The 11,516-nt window shown below is 54.9% G+C and overlaps 1 protein-coding gene and 1 long non-coding RNA gene across 2 annotated transcripts; one reads left to right on the top strand and one right to left on the bottom strand.

The window, feature by feature from the left end:
• Nucleotides 1-154: 154 nt before the first annotated feature.
• LOC137841992 (uncharacterized) lies at nucleotides 155-5,995 on the bottom strand. The gene is made up of 2 exons (XR_011088853.1): nucleotides 5,796-5,995; nucleotides 155-5,738 (listed from the first exon to the last, which is right to left on the bottom strand). It is a non-coding gene; the product is annotated as an uncharacterized lncRNA (long non-coding RNA).
• Nucleotides 2,998-11,303, top strand: NCF1 (neutrophil cytosolic factor 1). Its single transcript, XM_068655520.1, has 11 exons — nucleotides 2,998-3,152; nucleotides 3,628-3,708; nucleotides 4,025-4,100; nucleotides 5,412-5,577; nucleotides 5,824-5,879; nucleotides 5,990-6,112; nucleotides 6,613-6,720; nucleotides 7,372-7,489; nucleotides 8,192-8,299; nucleotides 9,919-10,061; nucleotides 10,687-11,303. The coding sequence occupies exons 1-11, from the start codon at nucleotides 3,081-3,083 to the stop codon at nucleotides 10,803-10,805; spliced, it is 1,170 nt and encodes a 389-aa protein (XP_068511621.1). The 5' UTR covers nucleotides 2,998-3,080; the 3' UTR covers nucleotides 10,806-11,303.
• Nucleotides 11,304-11,516: the final 213 nt, after the last annotated feature.

Raw genomic sequence — 11,516 nt, forward strand, 5'->3', positions numbered from 1 at the left:
TGAGGAAAGTAAGTTCCTGTCATGCCCTTCAGACAGAAAACCAGCTCTGGGTGGGTGAGGTTGTGGCATCTGAAAGAAAAACTTTGAAGACATGAATGCAGTCAGACATGCTGTCTGTTCCTGGGAATACCCAGCACGAGCAAGCTGGAACTCGGCAGATCAGTTCAGAGCAGCTCCTGCTCTGCCATTCTAGAGGCAAGGCAGAGCTACAGCCCACGTGCAGGTGTGTTCCTGATTGCTCGGGGTAGGTCTCAATGCTCCCATGAAATATTTAGGCTGTTGTGCTGTTGGTGGCAGCGGGAGCAGGGTTGGCTCCACGCTGAACCATCACCAGATGCAGTTAACGTATCTCCAGAAATAGGTTGTTACGGAGTGACAGACAGTTTCACGATTGCTGCTAGAAATTTAGAGTGGGGAAATGAGTTCATGCAGCCTTCCTCGGGTTCTCGACTTCCCCTTTTGAAAAAGCAGAAGGATGGTCCGTCCCTTCTCTCGCAGCCCCTTCGGGAGGCACTCTGCACAGCTGCCTGCCCAGCAAAGCCAAACATTGCTACCGGAGCCGCCAGTGCTGCCACAAGTGGAGGGAGAGGCATCAGAGCAAAAGAACTGAGAATGACGGAGTTCAGACTGCTGCCTTGCGTGGATGTCCTGCAGATGTGTCATGTACTGTGCGTACGAGAGCTTAAAAAATGAAACGAAAACTGATGACAGCAGTTTAGCTGGAAGTCCTGGAGTAATTCCGTGATGCTGGGAGCTCGGGTAGTGGTGTGCCTCGTGTCCGTCCCGCTGGGGGGTTCGATCAGTGCCAATGTGCCCATTGGCATCAACACTGAAGTCTCTTTTTGGTCTCAGACATTTTGAGTTATAACCAGTAGAGAGAAATTAGACTGACAAAATAATTGCACCGATATTTATACCTTCTAAATATCAATTTTATATTAAAAATGATATATATCTATAGTCCTAACAGGTAGCAGACTTTTAATATGTTGACCTTGTATGAAAATCGCACTCGTTTCCAAACTAGTAATACATGAGGTGTGTCACTCTTTGGGCATTGGCTGATAATGCCCTAAAAAGCCTTGGTTGTACTAATTAACAAGCAAATAAATAAAATTGCAACAACTTAAACAGAACTCTGGATTTTTTTTCCTGCAGCAGAGAACCCTTGTGGCAATGAAGTAGCAGACAAGCTTCTCTCCTCTGCACACTGCTGAACCTAAAAAGTCCGGCCTGCTCCTTGGACCCGTTCCTTTCCCTCAGATGGGACTTTGGGTTCCAAGGGCTCGAGGTGTTGATCTTGGAGCGTGGTGTCCCGCAGGTAGGGCACCGCAGTTTCCTCAAGCAGTAACCACTAGGTGTCAGGTGAGGTCCAGCACGGTCTTTGTGCTGGTGCTTTTCCTTTGCGATGTGAAGTTTTCCACATACAGTTTCATTTCTTTATGTCTTATCAAGTGACTAGGGGAGGGGACAGATTTGCATCTCACTTTGGTGATTTCGCAGCCTCTGCTAGAGCATTAATGCTGTTCATACGTACAGCGGTTTGCTGTCAGTGACATGAATGTGTTCTCCCCTGACTCTGACTTGAATTAAGCTTAAATGATTTAAATATATATTTTGAACAAAATGAGGGTGGCCTTCCATTCATCAGATTTTAATTTCTAGGAGGCTTTGGTACTGCTTCTGGGTGGAGCAGCACAGAAAAGTGGGACACTGCTGCTGTCACTCTGGAGGCCAGTGGAAGCTCTCAGTTCCTCTCAAAAATCAGGTCCTGCCCTCAGGCGCTGGCCTTCTTTTCCTGATCTGAAAACTTGGATCACCTCGTGAACTCCGTAAATCAGCTTATTTCTCAGCTGGGTCATTATTCTTCCAAGAATTTTCCTCTAAAATTGTGTTTCTTCCTTTCTAGTAACTATAGGGCAGTTAGTGGAAACACCAAACGTGTCATGCCGCCTTATGTCCTGCATCACGGTGTGAGCTAACTGGCACCAGCAGTAAAATCTACAAACTCCATTTCTCACATCACAAGACAACAAATGAGGAAACAAGAAACATCCGAATTAAGTGCTTCCAGTAATGCGCTGCCTGTAACTCTGTTTTAAATTTAGTACAAGCATCGTTATGAAATGAGCTTTCAAGCAAATGTTGCTGATGGTTCTGCATATGAAACAGAATCCAACCAGCCCTGGGTGTGGGGTTTTTATATATAGATCACTTGTTGCATAATTTTGCCTGGTGTACAGGGAAGTCCCCAATATAATGAAATAAAAACTTCTCAGTGCTGGGAAGGGCTGGGCTGTGTGGGCAGGGTGCTCACCTTGCTCAGCTTCTGTGAGGATTCCTCCTTTGTCCATGCAGGACGCAGCCCCAGATCCCGCGCAGAGGCTGTCACCAATCCCTTTGATTGATTACAATCCCTTTGATTGATTGAATCAATTGATCCCTCTACAGCCCCACCTCCTGCTCTCTCCCCAGGTCCCAGTTTGCTGGCAAGGGTCAGCCTCAAGGGCCACTTGAGAGCCCTTTGCCAGCAGCTTTTTGGGGAAGCTGCAGGTGGCAGAAAGGCGATGGCGAGGCAAGGGCAGCACCTCTTGCACAACAGCCCATGGCCACCCCATCCTGTGCCCTGGCTTCCCCAGAGGGTGCCCAGGAGGACGGTGCTGCTGTCCCTGGGCTCGGGGAGCTCCACGTGGCACCTTCAGCTCTGCAAGGCAGCAGGGAAAGGCTCCTGCTCCCATTGCTGAGGTGTTTGTCCTGCCCGTGGCTGCTGCAGCAAGGGCTCTGCAGCGCCTGTGCCTCGCAGGGTGGCTGTGCAGGGGACACTTGGCTGGTGGAGGGGACACTGGGCCATGGGGGCTGGTGGCCCGGCCACCTCCCTGCTTCCCCTCTGCCCGGCGCCACCGAGGGGGCTCGGCTGGAGACTCCCAGCGGGAAGCACCCGGCTCAATACAAACCACAGCGGGTAAACAATTACAGCGCGATTGCAGCGCTGCTTCCGCTTTCCCAGGGGTTTTAACAGCGAGCGAGCGCGGGGCGAGGGCAGAGGGGAGGCAGGAGCACGGTGCAGAGCTGCAGCAGCCATGGGGGACGCCTTCATCCGGCACATCGAGCTGCTGGGCTACGAGAAGAGGTTTTTCCCCAGCCAGCACTACGTGAGTACGAGTACCCGGCAAGTTGTGCAGTGAGGACTGGCAGGGGCAGGAGCCTGGCCAAGGCATTTCGTGAGATAAATTTGATGAGGGTTTAAGAGCATCGCTTCTGTGGGGGTGGAGGGGCCACAGCTGGTGGTACAAGCTGGAGGCAGCCAGAGGCTGAGATGTCTTAAACACACAAGGTTTTAGGCACCACCTTTTCAAGTTCTCGGTTGCTTCTCAGGCTTGGAAAGGACTTCTTGTGGCTCTGGCTTCTGATTCCCACCCAACCTCGTGTTTCTGTCCCTGCTGTGTGTCCCCAGCTCCCAGCTCACCTGCTGCCTGCACAAAGCTACTGCTGTGCAGGAGGGAACAGACAGAAAATATGCAATTTGAAACCAAAGCATCTGTGGGACATCCAAGGGGCTCCGGCCACAGCAGGGTTTTGGGTCCTGGCTGCCCACGGGGCTGCAGCGCCTCTGCTCTAACCCCTTAGGTCTACATGTTCCTGGTGAAGTGGAACGACCTCACCGAAAAGCTCGTCTACCGCCGGTTTACCGAGATTTACGAGTTCCATGTGAGTGGTCCTGGGGGGGGCACCAGCCCCTGTGCTGGTGTACCAGGGCTGGGCAGGGGGCAAAAGAGGAAAAGGAGGAAAGCAAATTCCAGCTGAAACTCCCCTGAAACAAACCTGGCTGAAGAGGGGCTCCTGGGTCCCAACATTTCGATCTCCTTCATGCTTGAAAGGGGGAGCTGCTGGCCCCATGCCCCCTGCAGAGGTTTCTCCTGGTGTCGATCCATGGGGTGCAGCCAGGAGGGGGTGAGCAGTGGGCAGGGTGCCGCGGAGGGGTCCCTGCACCGTCCTCATGGCCCTGCCTGGCCCTGCTCCGCAGAAAACACTGAAGGAGATGTTCCCCATCGAATCCGGCGACATCAACGCAGAGAACCGCATCATCCCGCACCTACCAGGTGAGGGGCACAGCGCCGGGGGCCGAGGTTGGGACAGAAACTGCAGCTGGTTGGGAAAGTCCCCGCCTGCCTTGCTCTGTGGGTGCCCTTGCGCAGGTGCTCCCTGCAATTTCTGTTCCTGCCTTCTGGGCTTGAAACCAAAACCCCAGCAGGGGCTGCCTGAACGGTGGCTGCTTTCCCCAGCAGAAGCTGGCCGCAGACCCCATCCATCCTCCCTGATAGCGGGCACCTCGGGGACATGCAAAAGGGAAAGTGGCTTTGGGCAGCCTCAGCTGAGCAGAGCCCTCCTTTGGTGCCACCACCCCCTGGATGGCTTTTTGTGCCCGTACTGTACGAGAGGAAGGGAAGCAGTCAGTGTGTGCTCGAGGAGAGGGAGTAACTCGATCCAAAGAGCTGGCGGTTTGTACCCAGGCAAGGCGCGGTTCAGCAAACATCCCTCTTTTCTGGAGTTTCCTGCTTCAAATGGGGCAAGAAGGAGCATGAAAAATAGCTATGGGTTGTGACCCCCCCCCCGGAGGAGTAAACCCACAGCTCACAGCAGGGTGGCTGCTCTCCGTGGGGCCAGACACCCCCGCCGTGCTGGGACCTTTCCATCGTGCTGCTGCTGTGCCAGGCTGCTCGGAGCCTCCCCCGGGGCACGGGGCCGGCCTGGGGCAGCGCTCTGCTGTGTTTGGGGAACCGAAAGCCCTGGGGGTGGATGGAGACAGGGGCTGGGCAGGGGTGGGACAGCGGCAGGGGCTGGGTGAGCCATGCAGACGCACCCCCTGATGCAGAGTTCAATGCTGCGACGTGGGTTGGGGCTGCCGGTGGTGTTTTGGGGCTACCAGGGGTGGAGAGCCCTTGGTGCAGCTGGGTTTGGTCAGAGCATGGACATGGAGGTTATCCCAGAGCTGAAATGGGGTCTAATGGGGTCTTTTTGAGGCTTGTTAGAGCTTCACAAGGGCTGCAGTGTTGAGCCTGGCTGCACAAGCTCTCCTCCAGCTGCCTGTGGCCCTGGGGCCGCGCTCACATCCCCAGCCACACAGAGCTGAAATGAGGAAGGGGCGGCTGCAGCACTTTGCAAACCGGCCGCAGCCTGCAGCAAGCTTCCCTGCAGCTCCTTCGGCTCCCCACGTGCCCCACGTGTGCCCCGCGTGAGCTGGCCACGAGGGAGGAGGCTGGGGCACGTCCACGGAGAGCTTCACGCAGCAGCCTGGGGCCAAACCCGCTCGTTTTCGGGGCAGCATTAACGATGCAGAGCAGCCTGCTGGAGAAAGTGACAAAACCAAAGCTCTCACCTGCTTGTCCCAACTCCTTTCCCCTCTCCACCAGCCCCGAAGTGGTTCGACGGCCAGCGGTCGACCCAGAGCAGGCAGGGCACGCTGGCCGAGTACTGCTACGCGCTGGTGAACCTGCCCCACAAGATCTCCCGCTGCCTGCTCGTCGTCAACTTCTTCAAGGTGCGGCCTGACGACATGAGCCCCGTCACCGACAGCCAGTGAGTAGAGCTGCAGTGGGGCACACTCTGCATCGCCAGCCCCAGGTGCTGGTGCTTGGCGGTGCTGAATTGGTGCAGCAACAATTAGCCGCCAGATAATTAGCCCTCAGGACCCACCCTGAGGTTAGGGGTGCAGGGCCATGTGTGGGTTTTGCATCCTGCTCCCCCTGGCTCCATGCTGGGGATGGCACTGCCACCGTGTCCAAGGGTGCCAGCACTGAGCTGCCTTTGCTCTGACCCGTCTAGGATCAAGAAGCCCGAGGTGTTCCTCCTGCCAAAGGATGCCAAGAAAAACGCCAGCGGTAAGAGTCCTCAGAGGGCTGCAGGTGGATTTTGCCTTAGGCTGTCCTGGAGTTTGGCTGAAATGGGGTATTTCTGGGCCGGGACGGAACGCCTCTCTCCTCCCCCGCAGACATCACGGGCCCCATCATCCTGCAGACGTACCGAGCCATCGCCGACTACGAGAAGAACTCCAAGTCCGAGATGGCTCTCAAAGCTGGGGACATGGTGGACATCGTGGAGAAGAGCGAGAGCGGTAAGTGTCCGTGCCTCCAAGGGCCAGCCCCCTCCTGGCCACCACCTCGGCAGGGCTGGGGTCAGCCTTCACACCTCGTGTCTGAACCCAGCACCCCACAGCATCCCCAGGGCGTTCCTTACAGAGGGGTGGGAGGCTGGCTCGGGGTCTTCTGAGGGAGAGCAGAAGCTCAGCACCAAGCCCCGCAGCCCTCCCTGCCCCGCTGGGGCACGATTCACTTTCACATGGAGCCACATGATGGTCTGTTTGGGCCAGGGTGTGAGGCAATCCTAGAAAAGCCTGCAAGCTCCTCGCACGCCTCCGCCTGCGAGGTTTCCTGCCCATGAGGAAGCAGGGTGAGCTGGCCGGGCTCCCCGCTCACAGCACAAAAACAAACCGTCCCCACTGCCCTCCCTTCTGGACGGGACACGGGGACACCTGCACGGACACCACCCAGGGGACACAGCTGGTGTAGGCTGCCCCTGTGGTCCCTGCTCTTGCCCACTCTGGTTTCTTTGCAGGCTGGTGGTTTTGCCAGTTGAAGAATAAACGGGGCTGGGTGCCAGCTGCCTATCTGGAGCCGATGGACGGTCCCGATGAGTCTGAAGAGCAGGAGCCCAACTATGCAGGTAAAACGCTCAGAAAAGCACGGTGTCCCCAGGAGCACGGAGGCGTTGCTGTAGGAGCTGCCAGGAGGGATCAGGCTCATGGTTCAGCGCCTCATGTCTGACATCAGGACCTGCAGCTCAGTGCCCTAAGCTGGTTTTGGCTCCTCAGAGATGCACATTGTCATCCAGAGCCCACCCTGAGCTCGGGGGATGCCTGCTGAGCTGCTGGGTTAGCCCATGAGCTCAGTACAGAGCGTGCCCGCACCACCCCAAGCAGGGAGGGCTCCTGCAGACTCATGCTGGTTGCGCTCAGGGCTTCGTCTTTGTGGCTTTCAAAACACTGCAACGGACTCCATTAGCACAACACTTCCTCCTTCCTCATTTAGTCACCCAAGTTATAAACATGCTCCTCAGCACAGAAGGATATCCTTCCACTTGTACTCACCAGCTTTCTCCTAGAGAGGTGCTGGAGGGGCCTGGATGAGGCACAGGCACTGTCAGGGCTGGGGAAGTCTTGGTCCAGGCTTGGAGACCTGAAGCCCCCTGGGTCTTGCCAAAAATTTGGGATTGGTGCTCTGGTGCCTCTGGGGCTCAGTGAAAGGGGAGGCCGAGCCCTGTTGCTGGGGGTGATGCACAACCCACCCGCCAAACGTCCCCATTTCACACACACAGGTGAGTGGTACGTGGTCCAGAAAAGCTACACAGCCATGGAGGAGGACGAGCTGACGCTGACGGAGGGCGACACCATTGAAGTCATCCACAAGCTGCTCGATGGCTGGTGGGTCGTCAGGTGAGAGACGCCGAGAAGAAGCCAGGCAAAGGGCCACGGGCAGAGAGGAGGGACGAAGCAGAGGCCTCCCCGTCAGGGCTGTGAAATCTGCAGACCGTTTGGTGCCGCTGCCCAACACTTCCCTTTGCAGGACTGTTTCTAGAAGCCCTGTGGCTTCGCGAAGTGCAACCACATTGCAGCTGGGGCTTCCTCTGCTGGGCACCTCAGAAATATCCAAGAAGGCGTCAGATGGAAAAAAATGTGTCTGTTATTTGGCATTCTGGCACAATCTGATTTGCACAACCTCAGCTTTCATCCCAGCCTTGGCCTGCTCTGTGGTCTTGGACTTTCCCAGGGGGAACCCAGTGGCATTTGAGCTCTGGGGAGTCATAGCCTGTGCCTTCACTGCAGGGACACGTGGTAGCTACAAACCGCGGGAGGGGAGCCCTGGCCGATGTGTCACATGCAAAAAACAAAACAGGAGATAATAGAAATGATACAAGCTGGTGAGAGCCTAAAAACTGTGAGGCTTTGCTCTGTCTGCTGCCTACTTGGTTTTGGGACTCAGGCCCCAGTTTCAGGGAGAGCCCCACGCAGACAAGGTGGGGGGACAGTGGAAGCCCCCATCCCTGCAAGCAGCACGAGACACCCAGCGTCAGGCACGAGGAGGTGGTGGCCACCGAGTCACAAGCTCAAGCAACGTTGTCTTGTGTCACCCTGCAGGAAGGATGAGAGCACGGGGTATTACCCCTCCATGTACCTGCAGAGATCAGGGGAGCCGAACACCCCTGAGAAGAGAGAGCTGAGGAACCGGAGCGTTCCCCCCCGCAGGTAGGAGAAGAGCTGCAGGAGGGAGGGAGGAGGGTGAAAGCTGTTCTTCGAGGGGGGTGAAATGAAACCAGACAGTGGTTTTGTGGTGTCCCCTGCTCGGCCTGGCGATGAGGAACTGCCCAGCAGAGACGTGAGCAGGGCAGAGAGAGCAGGAGGCAGATCCTGGAGGGCTGCAGCAAAAATAGTGCTCCTGACTTCCACGGGCAGCTGGCACTTCTGCTGCAGCACAGCCCCGCACATTTCTCCTTGTCCTTCTGCAAAGTTTCTTTTCTGGGCTAATCTCGTTTAATTTTCAAATTAGATTTTTTTTTTTTTCCTAAGTGCATCCACTGAATCTTTGAGAAGCGAGGAGAGATTTGACTAATCAGAGCTGCCAAATGGCCTAATCTGATGGGAGGATTTGAGCTAATGGAAGGGATTTTATATTGATTAAAAAGATAAAAAGCAATAATAGCTCATTAATTCTGATGCAATGACAATGGCTAGGAAGGGCAGAGCTTGCCTGGATCCTCTCTTCCATACAAGAAAACAAGGCAGCCTTCCATAAAATCTCTCAAAATCCAGCTCAGCTGGTGCATGGGCTGAAGGTGAGCCAGTGTAAAATAGCACAAATCTTATCTGAGTGCAGTGACACTGCCTGATACCTCTGGGGAGGTGAGGCAGTGAGGCCAGTGACTTGCTCCCGTGGTAAAAGCCATCCCCGTGGCACTGCTGATGGCAGCACGCAGCAGCAGCAGAAGATGGAGGCTGGGGTGGCGCTTGCCAGGGAGCGGCCAAACCATGAAGTTGGGCTCAGAGCACGCCCGTTGCAAAGGCTGTGACCTGTCCCTGTGGGGAAGAGCTTGGCTATGAAATGGGGCATGTGTCGAAACCAGAGTGGGGCTGAAGGCAGTTGGGCACTGCAGAGGGCTGCAGGTGCCTCCAGCAGAGAGAGGACGATGCCGTGGGCGGTTGAAGCCACCTCTCACCCTGGTAATAACGACAAAGAGGTGGCTCTGTCCATCTGCCTGAGGACAGTCCTGCACGCTGGGGCTTTCCCACAGCAGTGTGGCTCTGCATCGCCCCAGGGCCTGGCCTTTCACTTCTCTCTGTAATTTCTCTGTTGCTGGCATAGTGCCACACAAACGGCTGCATAGGCACCTGTCCCAAGCTCTGTCCCCTAAAACCCCACACCAGGGATCTTAGTTCTGCAGCCATATGCATATATCCATCCATCTGTGAGCAAAGCCCTACATTGCTTCCAAGACTTTCTTGAACTCCAGGGAAAATCTCATGCATAGCTTGCCCTTTCAGCATTATGCCTGACCTCTCTTGCCATCTCCATTTCCACCTCCCAGGCTTGTGCTCAGGCTTCACCCACCAGCGCCTGCTTCCAAAGCACCTCTCTAGCTGCCTCTGTACATGGCAGCTCACCCGCAAGGGCTGGCATTCACCTGCTGCCTTCTGCCAAGCACAAAGGCAAAGCAGGTACAGGTGTTTAGGCGAGGCAGAGGGGGAAGCGCAGCATCCAGCTGCAGTGGGGCTGGGAGAGGCAGGACTGGGGACATTCTCAGCAAGAAAGTGGTGGAGTGAGAGCTGCCGTTGTGGAAACTGAACGTTTCATTTCTGACTCGCTGCAGATCCACCATCCGCAATGCTAAGAGCATCCACAAGCAGAGCCGGAAGCAGATTAGCCAGGAGACCTACAGGAGGAACAGCAAGAAGTATATCCAGAGCCGGAGGAACGTGAAGGCCAGTTTGCAGAACAAGGCCAACATCATCTGTAAGTCTCAGCAGGGCCTTTGCCCTAGATGGGTCTGAAGTTCTGCAGACATGTCCTGTGACCTCCAGCAGTGGTTGCTGGAGATGTTTTGTGAGCAAACGAACCTGGGAATCTTTGTGCCAGACTGAAAGATCTGTGGGGAGAAAAGGAAACAAGTCTTCTTTTCTCCAAAACCCTCTGCACTTCATGCCCCAAGCCTTAGGCTGTCATTACAAGGTAGCGCGGCCTCCAGCCTCTGCCCCATCACAGGAGGGACATGATTCAGTAGGACAACCCATGTGGGTAGTCACTGCCTGTCCACCCCGTCCTGCTATGGGGAAATTGTGTGCAGGGTTTCTTTTCAACAAATTTTCTCACCTCTGGTTATAGGTCTCACAGAGAAGGAGCATGAAGGAAAGCGGTGACATGTCTGTCCTCAGTAGGTCCTAGTGGGAGGTCAGCCCACTGTTAGGACCTGTGCTTTCCTCTGTGCACTCCTATCATTGCCCATATTGCTGTTACTGATACTGTGCATGTTAACTGCAGGACGATTTGTGGTCCTTCTATAGGAAGACTTTGAATTTATCCATAGAGGTGTGGGGTGGTGCAGAGCTCTGACCCATCTCTACATCTGCTCTATCCATAGCTGAGAAAAACGAGCAAGAGGAGAACAAGTCCAAGGCTCAACCTGCTGTTCCTCCCCGGCCCAGCAAAGACCTCATCATGAACCGCTGTACAGAGAGCACCAGGAGAAAGATCATGTGAGGCCCTCAGTCCCCAAAACCAAGTGAGCAGATGCTTTATCTCCACTGACTCCTATGCAATGGGGACGCAGAGACAGACTGGGGGATCTGTGTGGCTCCCACAGCAGCTGAGTGCCTGGAGAGATGCAGCTCGGGGCCCCATGTTAATTCCACGGCACAGCAAGTCCAAGATGTCCTGGTGAATCCCTGAGGAGAGGTGTGAACACCTTCCATCAGCATCTTTGAGGGCTGAGCATTCCAGTGGCCTGCTGAAGATTCCTCGTCACTAGGTCCCCTTTTGTACCATATTTGTATTCTGAATGGTTTCATAGTTTTCATCAATAACCAGCCTTGTGTATAGTGCTTTTTGGGGCCTTCAATTATTGTGGGAAAACCTTAACATGTAAACTATGTGTACAAAGACCAGTGTAGCACAAAGAGGCACTTTATGTATGTATTTCAAGGCTTTCATGCTGTTTGCATGGCTGATTAATAAACTCATCAGCATTTCTGCACTGTCTCCCATGGGTTTCATGGTGGCGTTTCTCCCCATGCCTCCAACCCGCTCTGGCCAGAGGGACAGGGCCTCATCTTGTACAAAATGTCGATGTGGAGGAAATTTGCTGGGGAGGTTAAACAACAGCAGCTCTCTGATGAAATCTTTCTTTGCTCCCTCTAGTGGAAAAGCAGGGCTGGGGGTGCGGGTGTGATATTTGCTGGGGCGAGCCAAGCC

The sequence above is a fragment of the Anas acuta genome, chromosome 19 (assembly GCF_963932015.1).
Source record: "Anas acuta chromosome 19, bAnaAcu1.1, whole genome shotgun sequence".
NCBI classification, from domain to species: domain Eukaryota; kingdom Metazoa; phylum Chordata; class Aves; order Anseriformes; family Anatidae; genus Anas; species Anas acuta.